General features: G+C 35.3%; 1 protein-coding gene across 2 annotated transcripts in view; it reads left to right on the plus strand.

The window, feature by feature from the left end:
• Positions 1-23,633, plus strand: part of RALYL (RALY RNA binding protein like) — a 584,866-nt gene that overhangs the window by 273,825 nt on the left and 287,408 nt on the right. For both annotated transcript variants that reach the window (XM_045514266.2, XM_010951849.3), the window contains exon 2: positions 12,728-13,006. In XM_045514266.2, the coding sequence (XP_045370222.1) occupies positions 12,751-13,006 (256 nt within the window). In that variant the 5' untranslated portion in view covers positions 12,728-12,750. The remainder of the gene's footprint in view (positions 1-12,727; positions 13,007-23,633) is intronic.

Consider the following 23,633-nt stretch of genomic DNA (forward strand, 5'->3'; position numbering starts at 1 on the left):
AATTTAATTGCTATATGCCTGGTTGGGGAGTTGGAGTTATAGTGTTGATGTAAATGTATATATTTAATTCAAACTAATAATATCAATAAGAACTAAAAAGAATTTTAGACATTTATTCACCTATTCATTCATTTTTTTAAAAATTTTTCATTTGCAAACTTAAATGAACTCAGTGAGAGTTAAGCACTAATGTACTTAAAACCCTGAACTAAATTATATGACAGAGTTAAAATGTCAGTTGTATACATGTATATATATGTATATACACATGCAATGTATAATATATTTCATTCCTGCACTTATAAACTAGAAAATAAGTGAAACATGAAAGAATAGATTTAGGCCATAAGTAGTTCACTTTATTCCTACACATTTTCCCCTAAAGTTATCTGAAAAATCAAATGTACGACCAATTTATCCCTACTCACAAAATTTTGTATAATTCATTGACCAGAGATTTAAATATCATAAGTGAAACCATAACCTAGAGAAGCTATATTGCTGCTTGTGTTTTGGAGCTACATGATTTATCCTAGTGTTATAGTTTGAAACATTGTAAATGATAATCTGAGGAAAATGTATATGTGAAGTTTGTTTTGAAACCCACAGTGACAACACTGCCAAACCAAAATTCATGTCAAGACAAGGTTAAGAGTCTCTTCAATGATAAGAAAGGCTAGAATACCTTAACTGTAGGGCAATGACTGTATAGAGCATGAAATTCAACACCTTTCTCCACTTTTCCAGTATACGCCTCCCTGGATATCAAGTCCCCAGGAGAATTTCCCGCTACAGATTGTATCTCTACCCAAAGTGGGGTTCTCTCCAGCTGTGATCCAGGTTTCATATTGTTCTGGGACACAGAGTTGTTCTGCCTACATCCTGTCATGTTGGTTTAGTACAGACATTTGTAAACTATAAACCATTTCTATCAGTGTGTGTGTGCGTATGCGTGCGTGCGCATGTGTGTGCATGTGTGCAATTTACCATGTGAGCATTCATTTCTGTCTGTTTCATTACCTTGGAAGCTAACAGAAGCCCAGTACAGCATATTTCTGAATAAATGCAATAGCCTGCATAGAATTGGCCAATCTCTGGAATCTGACCTTCCCAGAATGTTACCCTCACAGCCTATCTCCTGATTTGTAGCAGAAATTACAGCTTTATTTGTAGCAGTATCTCAAATGTGTAGGAGGAATTTCTAACACAAATGTTAAAATGTTCCAAAAAAGCCCTGAGCCTGTTACCTGAGTACATGAAATGCACACTCCAGAGGAAGCTTAGATCCACATAATCATCATGGCTCCTCTGCAAGCTATTAGAGACTGCTTGCAAAGGCAAGGACTCAGAGAGGGTGCAATGAAATGTGAAAGTCATTTTTGAAACTATATGTACGGACCAAAACACCAGAACTTCTGTAGCATCAGGTCCTTATGTATGTGCCAGTGATGCTTAAGGGCTAGGTCATAATACCAAAGGCAAGATGCCTGTAAAATCACAAATTCTCATGAATGCAAGATAAATATCAACCAAGGCTGTGATATGTCACTTGTTAATTAAAACCTCTCCAGTATGTTGATTCACAAGAACCCCTTTTGAGAATGATGTGCTGACTTCAAAATTGCAGAGATCTCAGACATAATATTATCTGAAGCTGTGTCATATCTCTAGAGGGTCCTACAAAAGCACTTTAGGGAAGACCTGGTATAAAGCAGTAGTCCAAATCCAGCTTCAGAGAGAAGTTACCAGATTATCAGAACATTGCCTGAAAAACCTGGAAGCATTCAAAGGGGTGATGTAAGTTACCCCTGGATCAACTCAATGTACCTGAAAATAGAAAAATATAATTTTCACTAAAGAAAAATAATCTAGGGCATGAATTTCTAACCTATCCACATACTGTTTTTAAATCAATTCCTATGTGCCAAACACGGTGTTGTGTTTTATGACACCTCATTTAAGCCTCTTAACAGTCATATCAGTAGTTACTATTGTTATTCCTAAATGATGGATAGAAAATGAGCATCAGAGGTGCAATAGCTGCTCAAAGTTACTCACCTAAAAGGAGGAAGAGCTGAGACTGGGGACTTGTTTGTGTAACTCTGATGACAGCATTCTTAAAAAAGTAGACTTCCTCCTCAAATCTGACAAGTTATACTAGTGATGCTAATATTAAAACATAGTCTATGTGTATTACAGAGTCCAAGCTCATTTGGCTTCCCACATGACAAGCCAATAAATCAAGAAATGAGTTGTAGGGGGAAGGAATAGCTATTTTATTGAGAAGACCAGCTGACCAAAAAGATGGTGGACTAGTGTCCCAAAGAACCATCTTGCCTGGGTTTTAGATGCTGATTCCTTTTACAGAACAAAAAGAGGGGAAGTAAGGAGGTAAAGTAGAAAAGGTGATAAGTCATTACAAATATTTCCTGGTTTCGGCCAGATTCTGGGCTTGATGTGTTTATTCTTCTTTCCTGCAGCCATTCTTAGGTGGACCTCATCAGGGTGTTTCCTGTGAGCTGAACAAAGATATTTCAGCCTAACAATCAGGCATGGGAGGGTTCCAGGAGGTGGGTCATTATGTATACATTAAGTTATAGGCAACATCCCTTTAGTGATTCATTTGTTGCAAAAGCGATAGAATACAAAGTTTAAAGTAAAAGGAACAGATCCAGTATGGAGTCAGATTTGTTCTCTCCTATTGCGGATGGGATTACAAACGTCTCATGAATTAAGACACTTAAGTGGCATAGTTATCTCATATGTAGAGTCAACTGTCTCCCTACTATTATTTCTGGAGGAAGATCTTAACAAATCTTAAATTTTACTAAGCTCATAAATGGGCGATCATTAATAACAATCCTATAACTTTCATTCAGAAAAGGGCATTATTAATTTTTAACTTCTACCTCCCCTGGGATTTTTCTAAGGTTTTTGTGGAGATTCTGTCCTATATTGGAAAGTCTTGGCTATCATCATAGACTGTTGCATCAACAGGGCTTGGATTTATTCCACCAAAGAGAAATAAAGTTCTGAATCCATTTTTCCCCCCAATACATTGATTGCTAGATGCTATCATGAATAACACTGTATCTGCCTTTATAATTGTTGAATCTGAGAAATTTGTAAACAGGAATTTTATCTGATCTAGACCAACATGCAATAGGCATCTTCACTATATCATTATTATTGCTTTATACAACTCCAGACGTTCAGGTTGGTGGAGGGAAATTCACCATTGCACCTACTGTAGGGCATTTATTTGTTTTAGAAGAGTAGAGAAACTTCAGGGGATCGGCTTGGGATTTAAGATTTTTCACTCTAGGGCCAGTCTTCCGAAGCCAAGTCAGTAATGATTGACAATTGTTCATCTCTGCGGGCAGTTTAGTAGCCTACGTGAAATCACTTAGTGGTGTGAATTTAACTCCCAAGGAAACTGTCATGATTGACAGTTTGAACAAAGAGGACAAGGATGGAATGGGCCTGTGAAGTAGGAGTGAGTGAGTTTCTCCTGTGGGCATGACAGTGTTTACCTCCCGTAATTTAGCTTTAAGTGACCTGAGAGTTTGAAAATGGAGAAGAATGTTTTATTCAGCTTAGGAAAAGAGGGGATAGAACAGAGATTTATGTGAGTGACTACACAAGAATAACCCTCCTACTATTTCTCCACTTCTGGCCTCATGTCATATACATCAATTAGAAATAAATGCTACGATGCTTTTACATCAAATCTCCATATTTACCTTATGAAACCTCTTCAGTGTGAAATATGCCATACTATTTACTATTGTGTGACTCACAGAAGACAGCAAATGCAAAATTACATGTCTTCTACTCTTTTATATTATTTCAGGGAAGATCTAGCTGGATTTGGTAAGTAGGTGGAACTTACAAATTCTGAGAAAAAAAAATTATCAGAACAACCTTCTGGCATTCTCAAGATACTGTGTCACCTGTCATTCTTAATATAATTTGTAATATAAACCACAAAGTTGTAGCAGTTTGTGACTTTTCCTGCTTCAGCATAATGTGAATATTTTGGTGGCCAAGAGACCTCCCAGTATAGAACTCTTGGGCACTATAATGACTAGTGTCTTCCTTAAGTAACTTGGAACACTTCTCTGGAAATACTCCAGGTCCCAGAGGAAATTAAAGGAAAAAGTAGAACCTTCTCCTTTACTATTGTAAGTGAATGAATATTTGATAACATTAAACCAACAGCAGGTGTATAATAAGTGCTCTGTGCTTGTTAAATATGAAGTAAGTGTTGTAGAGCTGCTTTTGAGATAGTTTTAATAATTTATAGGCCATCTTTTAAAATTCAAAATCTCCTGAATGGGACCCCTATAGCAATGTTTATAACATGTATTAAAAAAAAGAAAGGTTAAAAAAAAAAAAAAGAGGATTATGTGACATAATGAAATGGTGTCCCATTTATCCCATACTTGATTCTGAGTGCTTGGTCCCAGCCCACGAAGGGATCTTTCAAATAGTTCTCAGTTTCCACATGGATGTGGTTGACTAGTCAAAACCAAAGTAATGGTGCCTCATGGCCCATGGCCCTCTGCCAAAAAAAAAAAAAAAAAAAAAGTTCAAATAGCAGTCAGTGCCATGGGCCGTGTCTGTCCTTGGTGCATGATCCCTGAAAATATAGCCACTCACAACATCTCCAATGACTCAGAGGAAGCTTGTTTCTTAATTGTTCCATTTCCCAAGACCCTTAGATCACAAGTGGGTACTAACCCTGATTGGCCAATTTCCCCCAGTCAAGTAGAAAGAGTCTAATTACTGTTGATTTGACCTCTCCATGTAACTCAAAACACTCTCCTGCCTAGGTCATGTTGACCAGTGGAAAGTTATCCTGGAAGCGTAATTGCAGCCATTATCTTAGACAATTTGTATGATTAAAGTTTCTGTTTTGCAGAGGAGAAAGCTCTTAAGAATATCACATGCAGTAAATTTCCCAGAATTATATCAATTTGCTTTGTATCCTAGAGAATATGCGTGTACCTAAGGGTGACCTCATGAAGTGCCTACGTTGGAGTGATACCACCATGTGGTTTTCTTTCTTTGGATCTTTTTGTTTTTAATTTAAAGTCAATAGTTAATTTTTCTTCTTTGTAAGAATTTCACTGGACTCTTTCACATTGAATTGAGTGATCAGATAAATAGGCAATGTTTATGTGACCCCTGGTATAATAGGCATCGTATCCATCACAACATCTCTCATGGCTCAGAGGAAGCTTGTTCCAGTTCCTGAAAACTTCAAACACAAGTGGGTTCTTAACCGTCGGTGATGGGAACTTCTGTGGAATAATTTATGTCCTCTCAAAATTCTTATACTGAAGCCTTAACCTCCAATGTGATGTTATTTAGAGGTGGGGCCTTTGGAAAGTAATTAGGTTTACTTGAGGTCATGAGAGTAGGGTTCCCATGATGGCATCAGTGTCCTTATGAGAAGAGGAAGAGAGGCCAGAGCTCTCTCTCTCTCCACCACTTGAGGACACAGTAAGAAGGTGGCCCTCTGAAATCCAGGAGGATGAAATGAGCAGGTTGGCACCTTGATCTTGGATGTCCAGCCTTCAGAACTGTGAGAAACAAATGCCTGCTGTTTAACACCCAGGCTGTGCTATTTTGTCATGCCGGTCTGGGATGAGGGATGGTCTGGGATGAGGGATGGTCTGGGATGAGTGGTGCATGAGCAAAGAAGGAATCTGTGCTGAATATTTGTTCCCTACTTTACTCTTGATACTTGGCCTGACCCAGCCAGTGTTCTTTCAGGCTGGTCATGATTTCCACATGGATGTGTCTGACCCCTTCACGAACATAGGTGACTGTCCCTTGAAGACTGAAACCCTCTGCCCAACAAGGGTTGGATCTCCAGCACCTCATTAAATGTTTCCCAAAAGACAGTTTAAGACTTACAATTACTCTTTATTTATAAAATTTGCTAATTTACATTGTCTACAATAATTCAGTTTAATGCAAAAATTGATTAATATTCCAAATTCTTAACTAAGTTTGAAAGATTGACTTATGAATATGCATTGCTTTTCAATTTTATGGTTAAAATAACCAATAAAAATCGTTCACTTTTTGTAACTGTAGTTGTTGCATTTATTTTTTTGCTCCCTAGCCAACAACTCAATCTCAATCTCCAGATGAAAAATACTTATTTCTTAGTAGCTAATGATTCTGTTCAAATATGCTCACAGCTATTAAGATATTTGAGCTAACATCGTTTGCTTTACAAAATGCCATTCTTATTTTTAGATAGTAATTTTATTTTTCAACTGCCACATAATTTTATTAAATTTTTATGTTCTACTTTGATCTGTTATATGAATTTGCCTAATTTTTAAAGTGACATTTTAAAACATTTTTCTTCTAAAATTATCTCATTGATTTTCTATGAAATTCATCATATCACCATTATTACTAGTGAGTCCTTATTGAAAGCAAAATATTATATATCTTTTAAGCTTTTTACATACAAACTAGTAACTGAACAGGAAAATGGAAACGGGGTTTCTAGGTTCTTATGTGGTGTTTTTCCACAATATTACACTCAGTTTCTGAGGCACACAGTTTAGAAAAGTTATACAAAATAATTTGATGTCAACATCATGAATATGTTTTCAGAAATTTTATGAGAAGGAAATTTCACTTTTTCTCTGGATGTCATTCATAGTTGTAGCAACTCAACTGCAATACTAAGAATGGCTGCTGAAAGCTCAAACATTTTAATATGCACTGTTTTTAATTTGTCTATTACCAACCATTAAAATTTTTAATAAACATTGAACACATACTATTGTCATACCAGTATTTAAAATATGATATGTAGATTTAATAAAGTGTGCATTTAACAAACTACATCAGAGTAACTTTTATTACATTTTTAAATAATAATGACTTTGCCTGGGAAGCTTTGAATGCTAAGTCATTTCCCCCAGAGTACAAGGGAAGTATGCCATCTCTGTTAGTAGTGCTTGCCTCGCTAAGCTCTTAAACAAACTTATTTACTTCATTTCAGAGATCAGATAAGCCCTCTGTTATTTAGCTTATGGTCTGCCCATTCCTCCTTTTCATCCTATTGAGTCAGAAAGTCCTTTGAATGTAATACTTAGGGGAGAGCTGGCAGGCATCAAAACTACATTGAGGATGCTAAAACAGCCACTGCGGGTAGGGGTAGAGGTGTTCAACCTTTCTGAAAAACAGCTGAGTGTTAATTATCAAATATCTAAACAAAGAAACAAAAAACTAAAAATTTTTCCATCTTATTTTACCCAGGAATTTGTCAAAGGGTTCATCTGAGATATTTCTGCAATCTCAGAAATTTGGAAACAAGCTTAATGCTCATTAAGAGAATGAATAGCTTCATTACTCTGCAACAATTCCTTATATTCAGCAAGATTATTTAACAACATAATAAAATGTGTATTGAAATAAGAAGTAATGGCACTTGGATGTAAATTGTGATGACTTCTAATTTACAACTTGTTTTCTAAGTACTAGAAAGAAATAACAAAGAAAATATATCAAAATTTTAACAATGAATATCTTCAGGTTGGGATTATATCTTTTCCTTCATACATACATATTCTTTGAAATGTTTATTTTTCAAAAGTTTCATTTGTCTTGTTTTGGGAGCAGTTTGCAGCTTCAGAATTGAATCTTTATTATGATCATGATATTTATCTTTCCCTATGGCAAATAGACATCAGAAGATTTTTCACAAAATAGTGTTTGTGACGCTTAAGATCTGTTGAAGAATTGTCACTGCCCTGATGGATATAAGTTATGTCTTTCTGAATTGTGGATGGATTTCTTAAGAATAAATTCAGACTTATTTTGGCATTCTTTTTGTTTATTTTGTCCAAGAAGAGATGCTTAAATACGTTGGCTCATTTCAGTTCAGTTTTTTTATTCCTTTTTCTGATTATAAATCTAAGCAAGTTTATACTAACTTGTTTAGTGAAAAAAATTATTCAAGTACATGTAGATGAGTTAAAGTATTTGGTAAACAATTGTCTTTTTATAAATGCTGAGAAATTAACTGTATGCCCTGTGAATTCTTAATAATACCCTTTAATGATTAATTCAGATATCATCATCTTTAAGACAGTTTCTCTGATCTTCTCAACTCGATATGATTTGTCTTTTTTCCCCCTGAAATTACAACTTTAGTTTGTATGTCTTGCTGCATTTGCCAGGTTTTACCTTATTTTATAGGAATTTTTTTTTTTTTTGAGTACTAACTTTAGACCTCAGCAGATGATGGTGTTTGGTGTGTGATATGGTTTTTAAAAATTTTTTTGGAGCCCTTTAATCTCTTCCCAGGTTCTTGAATACAGTGTATATTTCTATTGCTGGCTGACTTTCTTGGATACCTGAGAATTTCTCATTGTTGTGATTCTTACTTTTGTTGCTCATTCTTTATTCAATATGAGTTTTAGATTGAAAATTCAGGACCATAAAATTAAGACAAGGGTAGAATTTATTGCCCTGTTAATTTTGTCTGCTCCAAAAATGTTTTCTCTAAAGTATATTTTTAACATTGCCTTTTATTCATAATTAATGTAGCCCTTTTAGATTCAAGAGTAGAAATCTCCCTCAAATACAAATAAAAAGACTTTACTTGTTCTGAGCACATTCTTTATGATTTAACAGAGCATTAACCATCTCAGTCTGATATTTCCAGAATGAAAACCCTACTCTTAAATTAGTTCTCATATAGCCACTTGAATTTTTTATTTGTTCATCTGAAATATTTCTAAAGCCATCATATCTTTCATGAGGTTCTGGGACCAAAATCATACCCCCAAATACATAAATAGCCAAATTATTTCTGATTTATATTTATTTTATATTAAAAAAAATCAGAGCCCTGTGAGTCTTTGGGTAGAGAAATACATTAAAATATTGCTGTAATTTTAATTAAGTAAAATTAAAAATTCAGTGCCTGAATCTCACTAGCATTATTTTACGTCCTTAGAGGTCACGTGGGGATATTGCATACCTTTTTGGATAGTTCGAGTGTAGATTGCTTCCATCGTTACAGAAAATTCTGTGGGGCAGTGGTGGTTTACATATTGCCTTTCGTTATACAGCAGCTTTCACAGACACTTAACACTAACTCCATTCAAACTTTAACTTAAAAGCAAAGAGACAAATTTCAAGTTTCAGCTGTATTTTCAGTGAAATTTTAATTTTTCCCTTATCACTTTTTTTTTTTGTGGTTATAACATCAACTTGATTGTTGTTCTCCAATGTTCCAACTTTATTTTCTTACATATAGGCATTTTTCCAGTGCCAGAGATCTCCCTGTTTTTTCTCTTTATCCTTGGTTTTCAGTGGCTTGATCATGATGTGTCTGGGTGTGGATTTCTTTGTGTTTATTCTAATTAGGATTCAATGAAATTCTGGGATCTATAAGCTCGTATAATTTTTGTCAAATCTCTGAGAATTTTGTCAATTTGGGGGGAACTTTTTGCTCTTCTGGGATGCCTGATATATGTATATTAAACTTTTGATGCTGTCATATAACTCACTGAGGCTCTGTTCATATTTTTAGTGTTTGATTTCTATTCACTATTTCTACAACTTCAAATTCGCAAATCTGTTCTGCAGTCTTTCCACCTGAAATATCCATCAAGTGTAATTTTTAATTTTAGATATTATAGCTTTCAACTTTAGATGTTCCATTTGATTCTTTTTTTATATCTTTAATTTTTCACCTGGTTATGGGTCATATTTTCTGATTCTTGGGATCTCTAGAAGTTTTTAATGGATCCTGAAGATTTTGTATTTTGTGTTGTTGAGTGTCTGAGTTCTGTTTTTCAAAAAGAAGTATTATACTTTGCTCTAATAGACATTTAAGTTGCTTTTTGGTTCAGTTTCATCATCTTAAAAGACTTGTTTTTAAGTTTTATTAGGGTGGTTCCTTGAGTACCTTCTACTGTAGAAATCATTTATCCCCATTACTAAAGCTCAGTGCTTCTGTGTCCAAACTTAATGTTTCAGGGAGCAAATTTCAACTTTCCACTGCTGCTGGTAGGAACTGAATGAATGAGTCTCAGGTTATGTGGATCTGGGAACTACTCAGCTCACAGCCTTCCGATAACTTTGTAACCAGCCTCATAGAAGTTCATCCTTTGCATGCATGTCCTCGGAATCAGCATAGATTCAAGGGACCCCAAGATGATTTCCGGATAGCTCTCTTCTATCTAGAAATCTGCTTCACAAATTCCTGCATCCTTAGACACTTTAAAATCTGATCTATGACATCAGTTCAGTAAGGTTGCTGTCTCTGCTTTCAGTGCTACACACACACACACACACACACACACACACACACACCCCTACACACACACACACACCCCTACCAACTCTAAGACTTGAAATATGATTCCCAGACAGAAAGTTAGGGCCATCCTAGACCTTACTTTGTTTTTTTCACCCAGATGTCAAGGATCTGCACTGCCCATGGCATAATGTCAGAAAAACATTTGTTTCATCTGTTTTAAATATTGGAGTATGAGTTAAGCCTTGATTTTGCAGAGAATGTTGAAATGATAGTGTATAACACAATGGCAAAACTATTTCTTTATTATAAACCTGATAGAAACTGGCAAATCAGTCTTCATGTGAGAGATTAGATACACATAGATTTTAAGGTGATCAAAAAGCACTGAGTAGAATTACACAAACAACAGTTTGGATTTACAGTTATGAGAGTCATCTACATAGAGTGAAAGGATGGAGCCAGAGAAAGCAGTGAGAATTCAGAGTGCAGCTATGCTTCAAATTAAATTTGACTCAGGGTCAAGAACAGTCCACTGGGCTCTGTAAACCATGGATATGACCTAATCTAATAGTTCTTGTGTTTGCATTTTAACCAATTTACTTCTGTCCAGGATCACTTGTTATTGAAAGTAATGTTACTATATTTCTAAAAATATCATGTAAAAGCAAAAAGAAAATAATATTACTTCTACAGATTGCATTACTAATGTTGGCCTAGAGTTGTAAGAAAGATAACCCTCAATCCATTCTGGAGCCAAAAAAATGGATATTTAGCTTATTTTTCTCCCTCAGGTGATTAAAATGCACTTGATTATATGAAGAAGCTAAATGTTTGTTTAAAATACTTCTATACACCTTGATTTTTCTTGCTTGAATTGATTCTCAGAGCATTAGCTTGAGATATGCAATAGCTCAAATTGCCAAATTAAAAAAGATTATCAGCTTTCCTTTCCTTCAGCTCTAACCTTAAATAATTCATAAAGAATGCCCTGAAATGTAGCTAAGTTAAAACAAAACATGACAGCCATATAATCCTTGTTTTCAATGGTGCCATACTCTTAATTTTTATGTGAGCAACTGTTTATAAAGTCATCCTTCATTCTAAGGATATACATACATATACATATATAATATATATATATATTATATGTGTAAAATGTGTCCAGTATTTAGTAAAATCTTGATAATCTAAGGTGTAATAATTAGCAGCCTAATCTGAGACATTTTTATGTTACTTGATTGCTCTTGATTTCAAGAGTAGCTGGTTTAAGTGCATAGTGAGTAAATTTTCAAGTATATCCAGCTTACAAGCCTTTAAGACTTCTACCTCTTTTATGCTCAATTTAGAAATGTCACTTTAAACTATTTTTAAAATAAGATGCACTTATTAATTATTTTGTAGCTATAAGATTTTAAAAGAGATTTCTTCATACAGAAATGTATTTGTCACTGATCAAATGTATCAGTTATCTAGGGTTCCACAATGATCATCAGTGTCAGAGATTGTATCCTTGTTGGAATTTTAGTTTCACCCTATTAGTTTCTTTAAATCGTTAGACACTTTAGAACATGATCCCCCGCAAAAAAAAAAAAAAAAAAAATGTGCTTAATAAATATTGTTGAATGAATGAATGAATTTTTAAAGCCTTAAAAAATAAATCTGTAAGTGTTGGAGTACTTGGAAATAAAAGTTTCATTGAGTTTAATTAAGCACAATTAAACACTCTGCCAAGCTCAGAAGAGTTTTTAGAAATACTAGCAGTCCTTAGGCAACATAGGAGCTGTTAGTTAAATGAATTAAAAATGAGATTGAGAATAGAAATTACAGCACAGATACCCAGTCTGCTAATTTGCTGATCATTGATGAAAACTAGCTACACATGCTGTTTTTTTGAAACTGAAATTTGATATTGGTTCAATTAAAGAGAATATATAGAATTAATTATGGTTAAATCCTTCTTTTTCAAAATCGTATTTTTCCTATGTTAATTTCTAATATTAAAAAAATTTTTAATCCTTTTTTCTCTTCCACAGCATTTAATAAAATGAATTGTTAATTTCTGATAGAAAGTTTCTGATAATGAAATAGCCAATATGGTGTCTCATTCCTCAAACTTACTTCTGAAATATTGATAGACTTAAAATTAAAAACAGCTACAAAAGATTTAGTCACTGTGCAGGCTTGACTTTTAGATAAGTAAATCAGGAATTTACAATAATATGTTAAATAATTATAAATATTTTGCTACTACATTTTGCAATGCGATATTCACCTTTTATATATTACTAAATTTTCTTCTCAAGACGATCAGTAGTAGTTAGGAACTAGAGGTTACCTGGTACACTATTGAAAAACTATTAAAAGCCAGTGGTATTTATTCAATCTAATTATTTTCCTTTTGATTTTTTTTTCTTTAAGGATTAAAGTAAGGAGAGCCAACCATGACTGGCAAAACACAGACCAGCAATGTCACCAATAAGAATGACCCCAAGTCCATCAACTCTCGCGTTTTCATTGGCAATCTAAATACAGCCATTGTCAAGAAGGTTGACATTGAAGCCATTTTCTCAAAGTATGGAAAAATAGTTGGATGCTCAGTTCACAAAGGTTATGCATTTGTACAGTACATGAGTGAACGGCACGCGAGAGCTGCCGTGGCGGGAGAAAATGCCAGGATCATCGCAGGTCAGCCGCTCGGTAAGTCCTGCTCGGTTACCGGTTTCACTTTAACGTTCTACTCTCTGCACATATCTGGATATGGCTTACTGTTAAAAGCCAGCAATACCATGATATTTATCTCTTAATCAATTAGAGTGCCTATGTATTTATCATTTATATTATTTTTTGTTCTCTTATTGCTTTATTATAAGTGTCTTATTTTCTCCACAAATTTATAAGCATGAGATCAAATCTGCTTTGCAATACTTGTTACTTCCACCAATCCTAACAGGTCCAGGCAAATAAAAAATATGCATCATATTTAACTTTATTTGACTTAAAATGATGTCTTATCTTCCAGGAAACACTATGCTGAGAAAACAAAAACAAAAAAATACTTTACTTTTTATACTTATAGCATTTGCTCAAGAGGCTAACATATTTTTGTCATCTCTTGTTTTTATTTTTTCGGGAGAAGGGACAGAAAATAGCAAAAGGAAGTAAATCTTGGGAACAAGAAAAGAACTATAATCCATTCTTTCTTACCTAGGCAGGGATCTTGTTGTGTCTGCTCCATCATGTGCAATAATCAGATTTATGTCTAATGTACAAGGAAGAATATGGTTTATTTTTTTCAAAGAAAAAAGAGGAATATAGTCTGAAATAAAATGAAAATTTCTAGGAGAAAACATTTTGTAAAAAGTATGCAGATAAAAAATAGAAATGAGACAATCTTCTTTCTACATAAGGAAAAATTGTAATTGAAACATCAGTGGTTCTCCAATTTATATCTCTTGTCATGTTCAGATTCATATATTAATCTGTTTATACAATGTCTTCTTTTGGATGTCTAACGGGGATCTCAGCTTTATATGATCAGAACACAGAACAATACTCTTAATTTTTCACCCCCCAACTTGCTTCACCTCCATGCTTCTCCATCATAATAAATGAAACCCCCGTTTATCCAGTTTTTCAAAGAAAAACCTAAATGTCAACCCTGATTCTTCTCTTCCCCTCACACTCCAAATGTTATCCATTATCCTATTTCTTGCCATCAGTATATCCCAAACTCAATCAACTTTGAAATCTAGACCAATAGACCAATAGCTGTCTTATAGAAGCCGCCATTTTATCTCAGCTGAACCACTGAAATAACCCCCTAACTGGCCTGCCTCTTTCCACTTTCCCTTGGTCCCTTGAAAAACTAAATGACATTATGCCATTAATCTGCTCTTAAGCCTCCAGTGTCTCCCCATTTCCCCCAGAATAAGATAAGTCTATCCTACAGCTACAGTGCCCCACACTGCATGTCCTCAGCTCCATCTCCCTCTCTCTGCCTTCCTGTATCACTTCAGTGTTGCCGGCCATCTTGATATGCCTCAGACTTCCCAAGATTGTTCCCACCTCAGAGGCCCTGGACTTGCTGTTTCCTCTGCTGAAAAGACAAGATCTTTGCTAGATTATTTTCTCCCTGCTTTATTTTGTGCTTTGCTCCAATTTTCCTTCCCCGGAGAGGTTTTTCTGACCAACCTGACTAAAATAAAATAACATTCTGCCCTCTTGCTTACACTGTCTATTCTATTATTGTGCTTTATTTTTTTCACAGCCCTCATCAGTACCTGGAATTACATATTTTAATTTATGATGTTACTTCTGTCACGTCCACAGACATAAAGATGAAGGAGCATATAAAAGAAACAAGATTAAAAAGCTTAGACAAATCAAGTTAGAAGAGTGCTAAGAATGTTGTGTTACCAAGTTATATAACATAGTTATGAAAAATTGGGGGGAAGGTATGGGATTCAATAAAATGAGAGTGAAGCCTGAGGTAGTAGTCATGAGGGAATAAAAGATGTTTTACATAAATGCTTGCTATAAAACCACAATCATTACCATATAGGAATATGGTTTTTTTTATATTCCTCCAGTTCACTTATCATATTTTAAGGAAAGGCAATACTTTCAAAAAGACATTGGGAAGTTTTACATTTGTCCTTTTTTTTTTTTTTTTTTTTTAATATCCACATTCTACTTGTTTACCTTGAAATGGAAGTTTTCCCACCAATTTTGTTTTCCTTTCTAAGTTGAAATTTCTACTTCGAGGCCACATCTGAACCAGTATTAGAGAAATACCCATTTCCTGTATCCTGATTGTTATGAAACTAGTACATACTTGTAAGAACGCATTTAATTATTAACTTTTTAAGTTAGTTGCCAATATAAAATCAATTAAAAGTCCAATTCATGTGTTCATGAACTATAGCTGATTTTCCAGAGTCTCATTTCCTAGGTTGGGAAGGGGGAACTTCCCTCCTACCCATCTTGAGTTCTTGTAGGTGGGCTAATAATAAAATCAACATAACCCAGATTAACAGGAGAAAAAGAAACAAATTGTTATTCCTGTACATGGATGGCTTGTAGAAATGGGGCCCAAGAAGTGGCCAAAGCAGGTAGTTTTTATACTTTTTAGACAAAGAAACAATACATTTGGGAGGAAATGACAGGACCAAGAAACTTAGATTTGGGGACTTAAATAGTTAGGAATTTTAGCAAAGTTTGGGCTTGGGTAGTAAACTGGTTTGTTTTTAGAGGCTTCTTGGCCAGGATTCGCTGGCCTGGGTGTTAAGGGTGTTCATTTACCTCCAGATGCAGGGAAGATACCTTTCACATGAGAGATTTATTTCCTGTTTCTGGGAGACAGAGGAGGGTCCGAGTGTCCCTCTTGGACTGGCTCTTTCTTACGTAAGTTTAATTCAAAATAATCAGTATGCCTTGAGGCATATTTTGGGGCAGCCTGCCTTGAACCCCAATACCTATCACTGCTCATTTCTTTGCTATCCCTTTGAGAAGAATGCAGTGGGGAAGGAGAGATAGCCACACTAAAACTTTAGTGCCTTGCTTGGAAAATCCCAAGGGGGACAAAATGATGACACCACATCACTATTCTTTGAGAGACCAGAATTAAATTATGCTTCTAAGAAGATACCATTTCTCATTCCCAGTCATTCTTCTGGGATCCTCTCTCAGTTGTGTCCTCCAGTTAATCTTTGGAGCATTTATCTTTTTTTTTTTTTTTTTCATTAAGGAGCATATATCTTAATCAGTCATAGTCACCCTTTCTGCTTGAATCCAAGTCAAAGACTTGATTCTTTCAGTTGAAATCTGGTCGTTCACACCTTGTGTCTAAGCTGAATGCCTTTTCATACAAAGCAGGTGATTTAAAACTTAATAACTGCTTTTCAGGACAAGCATCTCAATCTACTCACCTTTCCTTAAGCAATATTTCTAGGGATTCAGGCAAAAGCATGTGTTAGATGTTCCTTATGAGCATCTGGTTCCTGAATAAAATGTTTAGTTTTCCAGGAGATATATCCATTTCTGGCTTTAAATACATTATTTTTGGTAACAGGTGGAAACTTAGGTTTAAGTAAATCACTTGCTTCTTGAGATTTTTGACTCTCAAATAAACCTTTTAAGGTTTTTAGCTCCCACTAAACCCTACAAGTCCTTAATTTGAAATGGATTGGTTATGGATCAAATAATAGACCACTGTCATATGAAATTGATATTAGCTTCACGTACCACAACCTATCTAAGCATCCCTCTTTTTCTTTAAGGTGGGAAGAGAATTAGTATTGATTAAGCCATTCACTGGGCTAGTTCTTTACCTATATTATCTTATTTGATCTCAGTGCATATCACTTCATATCACTATGTGTTTAGGTTTTTATAGACAATTTAGAAATTCAAGTAAAACATCAATAGTACCAGAAAAAATTAAACATCCTAATGTGAGTCCTTATTGTTCAATGGTGATTACAAATATATCTCTAAACTAAGAATGGGTTATGCATGTGATGAAAACTAGCATTTACTAAATGGAAAATATGAAAAGCTATTTTGAGTCTGTCAGTAAGGGGACACTGAAGTGTTTTAAGCTGGGAAATGAAAAGTTGACATTTTTTATTGAAAGAATAATCCATTAGCAGTTTGATGGATGGATTAGTATGATATAAAACTAGAAACAAGGACATGTGTTTGCAGTCTGCTGAGAGTCTAGGTTTCAAATCATGGAAAAGGAGAGGAAAAAGTTAGGAAAAGGAGGTAGGACCAATAAGATTTAATAACTAATTGGCACAATGGGTGAGACAGAAAGAGAAGAATCAAGAATGATTCCCATATTTCTGGGTTGACTTCTCTGGTGGATTGACTTGCAGATCACCAGGATGATGGAGAAAGATTTCCCAAGGGAAAAGATTCTTGTGTAAGACAGTGAGTTCAGGACTGAATAGATGTATTAAGATTGATGTACATGTCTGAAGGTATCTAAGTATGTGTATCTAGTAGAATCTTGGATACACAGGTCCCAGCTAGGAGGAGAGAGTTGGACTAAGGGTAGTGCATTTGTAAGTCATCCACAAAGACAGAGCTAAAACTATGGAGATGGGTAAGTTCACTCTGGGAAAGTATATAGAGTGCAAAGAGTATTGGCTGAGGACTGATCTGTTGAGAAACCTTTGGGTCCCAATAAAAAGAAGAACATTTCTGATAAGCCTTCTGGAAATCTAAATCCAAAGGACCTTCTACACAGCTCTTTGATCTCCCAGTTCTAGGTTACAGGTACCATGTCCTTCCTAAACTTCCAGTGTTAGATGACTGCCTTCTTAGTCGATCCTTAAGTCAGTTCCCCTAAGCTGCTAATGATTTCCAAACTTTCATAAGGACAAATCTTCTTATTGATACTAATATTTAAAAATTTCATTTGGGAGAGCTTAAGCATATTATCTTTAAAGCCTAAGTTTCTTTCTGTATCAATGTCTTCTATACCCAAAGCCACCTGCCCAGCTGAGTAGTGGAGAAAATCTTTTATCTACATTGCCAGATTTCATTGTTTGTCTTTAATAAAACCATTGGCATAAATAGAAATGTTCTTTGGACCAACTGCAAGTTAACCATTGCAGACATAGTCAGGATGAATGTATGCCCTTGACTACATTTGTATAACTCAACATTTAAGAACAAAAATTCCATATATCCAGATTATAAAATATTCCACATCTTTCTGAAGAAATCAACTTTTACCATAAAATTATCATCAAATTCTAATTTGAAATGTTAAGTAAGTATATAGTTTGCACTCTTTCCAAATTCATGTAAGATGAGAAGTTATTTTAAAAATTGCTGAATCCTACCTAAAAATTACAGTGCATAGAGTAATTAAGGGAGCTCAGAAATTAGAGCTCAAAATACTGGAACTCTCATCTGAATTTTGAAAGGTCAGAGTCTAATGTCTCGATTAACTTCCTCGGGTTTTTTAACTCAAACTACGTTGACAAAGATTTCTGAATTTCATAACATACACGTGAAAAGTCATCTTGTGTTAGTTCCATGGTCTATTCATTTTATCAACACGATAATGAACCCAAGCAATGTTTTACTGAATACATAGTTTGTTTCCTGAGGTTATTACCCTTAAAGGCATATAACACATTAACTAATAATTAAAGGGTACTTTTTTTCCTTTGGGGTTAGATTCCCATATATTTAATACTTCAGAGAAATTAAACAAAAACAAAAATACTTATTTCTTCAAACTGCAAGAATGTCTCCAGTTTTTTTGTTTTGTTTTGTTTTGTTTTTAAGTCTATGATCCAGGCATGTCCCAAACCTGATTGTGAGGTTGACAGATTTATTTTGGGTGCTGTCCTCCCCCATTTCTGTGCTATTTTCTTTAAGGTTTATTTTCAGTTCACAGTCTACTCATTCAAACCTGGGTGGCATGTGACCTCATGCCAGGCTGTGATCCCAGTCTGTGACACATGTTTCAAAATCATTCTCTCTTCTTTTCCCCTTTGATATCTCTTATTCCTAGTTCACAGTTGTCTGTCTGAGGAAAAATACCTGATAAATACTCTTGATCATATGTTTGGAGATATGATAATTGAACACATTAAAGGATTTCAAATAAATAAACTGGATTTTTAGTATTGCTGCCTTCCAAGTACCCATCATAACACACCCTGTGGGTATTGTACAGAAAAGGAAACTTCACTGCTTTTTATATATTTTCAGTTCTTCAGCACATCTTTTATATCACAATAGAAAAGGGGATATCTTTTTTATATCCCTGGCTATCTGCCTTTGATAGGTAATGAGGATTGCTAAACTGTAGAAAGGAACAATTGTTTGCATTTGGATCCACAGTAATTGGGGATTCTTAAAAAAATCAGAATCCCACTGTGAAATTGTTCTGAATGATTTTTGTAAAAAACACAATTTCTATAATGTAAATTCCTTTTAAAAAATGTATTTCAAGTTGGTTATTTAAAAAATTCTAATTTAAAAATTTGAAGTATTAACATGTCCTCTTTTAAATATTTCATTGAAATTGACTTCTAAGTTTTGCTAATATTGGAAATATTTATTATATTTTTAATTGAAATTTAGTCATTGGAATTATTTTTTTCTCAAATGCATTATATGAAAGGTAAAATAAACATGTTAAATGTTTAGTATTGACAATATTTACATGAGCGGTCACACCTAAAGTGTCCTTTTGTACCCAAATATCATGCAGAAGTTGGAGGCTAAGTCTAGACCAGTGCCGATTTCTACTGATTACACTTGGCTTGATTACACACAGGCTACATATAGACATTTGAAATGTCTTTATTTGTAGATTACTTCACTCCTACTATGATTGCAAAAGACACAGTTTATGAACTTAGGGATTCAGTTATTAGTAGTAGGAATAGAAGGTTCTTGTGAGGGTTCAATTAGCTATTTCACTGGAGCCTCTTCCATTTTATTCTGTTTTTGTTGTGATTATGATATACAATTAAATTGCATTAAATAATTGCATTATTTTAAAAAGTCAGACACCCCAGAGTTAGCTATTCAGTAGACATGAGTTAATTTTTTTCTAAACATAGCCCAGTCTTTAAGCATCAAATATTAACAAATATATATTTTATTCAAAGGTTATAGTAAATGATATATTGGTTTAAAGAAAGATTTTATTCATGGAATACTTCCTCTGCATTCCTTAAAATGACACCCTGTCATAGTTGTCTCTTACTAATGGCTAGACATTTACAAAGTACTTCATCATTGTCAAAGCTCTTTCAAGCACATCTTATCTTTTTTGATTCTCACAGCAGTACTGAGAGGTAAGTAATGCGAGTGTTTATGTCTATTCTGCTGGGTAGGAACTGAAGCTCAGAGAAATTAACTTGCCTTACAGCACACACGTGCTGGCATAAGATATCAAACTCATATATTCTCGTCTTAAGTTACTTCACTATTTATTCTGCCAGTAATTTTTTTTCCATATCAATATATCAGTAAAGTGACTGTACACTTTATCATCCAAACCAGGAGACTTTTGAGAGAGAGAAGGGATGCTGGTAACTGTGATGATGTGATATCAGGCTTAAACCAGGGTGATTCTAGAGGAACTTGAATGTAGTCCTTATTGTCTATTGCATCCGCAGTTAAAGTAGACTTGTCAACCTGCTTGATCTTTCCCATAGCACAGTTACTGCATTGTACTTTTGTTTGTTTGTTTTTTAGTATATTCACGGTGTTGTGCCACCAAAACCACTGTTCCCAGAAAATATTTTTCACCCCAAAAGGAAATCCTGTACCCATAAACAGTTGCTCCCTCTCCCAGACTGGCAACCACTAATGTACTCTCTGTCTTTTCAGATTTGCCTGTTCTGGGCATTTCTTTTTCATTCTTTCTTTCTTTTTTTATATTGAAGTATAGTCAGTGTACAATGTTGTGTGAATTTCTGGTGTACCACATAATGTTTCAGTCATACATACACATACATATATTTGTTTTCATATTCTTTTTCATTATAGATTACTACAAGGTATTGAATATAGTTCCCTGTTTTAAACTCTGACATTTTAACAGCTAAAAGAAATTCATTTCTTTCTCACATAAAATACAGTCAGTGTCCTAAGGGGGAGATGAGTGAAGGTGGAGGCTCAGTCCTCCTCTTTTATCCAGGGACCAGGCTGTAGGATGCTCTGACATCTTTCAGTGAGTGGCTACTGTAGGGGAAGAGAACTTTTCCTTTCTTCTCTTCAAGATTCTTTGGCTGGTCTAATTGTTAAATTGACATAAGACAGATTAACAGGAGAATGAAAAATTTAATTTGTGTATATGGGAGGTGATAGAAATATAAACTCAAAAAAGTGACCAAGGCAGGCAGCTTTTATACCTTTTAGACAAAGAAACAATACATTTGGGAAGAGTTGGCAGGCAAAGGAGTTTGATTTGGCCTTGGGTAATAAATTAGTAAAGAAGTAACAGAATTTGTTTATATAGCCTTCAGGCCTCGAATTCCTCATCTCTCGTAATAAGAATGTCTCTCTAATTCCTGGTACAGGGAAGGTACCTTTCCCATGGGAGATTTATTTCTTGCTTTCCAGGGGACAAAGGGGGTCAGAGTGTTCTTGCACTGGCTGTTTCTCAAGTAACTTTAATTCAATATAATCAGTATGCCAGTGTGGCCTATTCTGAGGCAACCTGTCCTGAATTCCATCACTATACAATGAACCTGGAAGGGAGTCAAGATGTTGCCAGTGGAGGCAACCAGTGTTCCAGGTTCCTGTCCCGTCCCAGAAAGAATTCAGAGACAAGATGTAGAGGTTAAGAAAAGTAAAGTGATAATTTATTGAAGGATGGATAGTACACTCTCAAGGGGAGAGCGGGCAGGCTCAGGTGAGCGGCTGCCCTGAGTTTCTTTAGCAAGTTAGTTACATAGGGTGTAAAAATGAAGGGACAGAATATTCACTGAGGAGGGAAGGGTTTGGGGTCATATTTCCTGATTATCATCCCAATTCCACCTTCCCAAAGGGAGGAGGGATTTTTGTCCTTATTTAGTCTGGATCAGAAGTGTCATGGCGTCAGTGCATTATGGGTACTTCTGATCTGCAAGGCCAATTTTATTGAAATGAGGGCATAAATGAGCAAAAGATTATATTCAGACACTGGAAATTCCTGCCTCTTCTCACCTTTCTTTGTTGGTCTCCAGGCCAAAAGTTGTGGCCCCTTATCAGCCCAAAGATTCCTGCTTTTCTTTCTCTGCCCAGGCACCCCTGGTGCTTATATGATGTATGTTTTCCTGCATCTGGCTTGTGCCCCTCCTTTCTGCCCGATTCCTGCCATTGGGTCTGTGTCACCCTTTTCTCTGCTTGTTTCTAGCTATCTGCCTGCTCTAAAAAAGCCAGCAGACTGGTTAGAAAAGAGAGAGGATGATGCTCTGGCAGTCTTGCATTTCAAGCCTGGAAGGGGTACTCAGCTTACCTGCTTACATTTCATGGACCACACCTAGATGCTAATGGGCCTGGGCAGTCATTCCCTCCAGTAAACAGTAAATCTTTAGTGGGCAGTTGGCTTCTTTGCCACATGTGGTAAAGTAATGTGAAGAAATTATTCACTAAGAATCCATTTTCTCACCTGTAGTATTTAGCTCAGTGTATAAAGCAGAACTCATGTTTGTGAAGTGCTTAGAACCTTGTTGGCATACAGTACATACTTTGTGATAAAAGTTTGTGCACAGTGATTTCAGCCTCTGAAATCATCCTAGTGCCATGAGAAGTCCTCTGTATTTGTGTGTGTGCGTGTGTGTGTGTGTTGCACCATTCTGAACAGATTTTGAATCGATGGTGCAGGCAGGCCATTATAGTTGAGTGGGTAATTGCTGAGAGTAAGAAATTCATTCAGGTGATTGCAAGTGTGGTGGGAGATGATTCGAGACAAGGAGAGATTTAAAAGGATGGGTGGATAGGGAGAGGAATTCCAGGTGGATGGCACATTATACCTGAAGTCTTAATTCAGGCAGAAGTGAATAAAGCCCTGTGCATGAAGACTGGTCTCATGGAGAAGAAGGAGGGAAGTAAGATTGATGCCAGGCTGTGCAGGGTCTTGCGTGACACACTGATGAATCCAAGTGTGTAGAAATACTTACGAGATTGTATTCCATCTAATGAACATTAGCTTCAAAAGAATGTTATATTTGTTAACTATCATTTGAGTTACTGTTATGTTTTAATTATGTAATATATTATTTAACATGCACCTTGATTTTCTTGTACTGTTGAGATATTCATTCACTTCTTCCTTCATTTGTAAAAGAATTATTAATGTTCTATTCCATCCAAGACATAGGTGAAACCCTCTGGGAATGAAGATTATACTCAGGTTTAGTGTAATTGTTATAAGCTATTTCCTGAATATCTTATTTTTATTTATTTTCTGCTTTTGTAATATAATTATGCCTTTAAGTAACAGGATGCTAGCATTTTGCAATTTCTGGTGGGCTGTATACAGCAATACATGTATTTAGAGCAGTGTTTCCTAACCTTGGCAGTATTTAAATTTGGGGCCTTTGTTTTAGGAGCTTGTTCTGTGCATTGTAGTATGTTTAGCAGAAGCCATGACTTCCATCTCCAGCCCAGGCTTCCCCTTAACTAGACGCCAGAGGTACCCTCTCCCAGTAGTGATGACCAAAACTATGTCCAAACATTACCAAAAATCCTCTTAGGGGCAAAAACTGGTTAAAAAGCACCACTTTGGAGTAATCACACAACAAACTCCATTAATTTAGAAATTTTAACAATAGTTTTATACAAGACAAACTATATGAAA

The sequence above is a fragment of the Camelus bactrianus genome, chromosome 29 (genome assembly GCF_048773025.1).
Source record: "Camelus bactrianus isolate YW-2024 breed Bactrian camel chromosome 29, ASM4877302v1, whole genome shotgun sequence".
Classification (NCBI taxonomy): Eukaryota; Metazoa; Chordata; class Mammalia; order Artiodactyla; family Camelidae; genus Camelus; species Camelus bactrianus.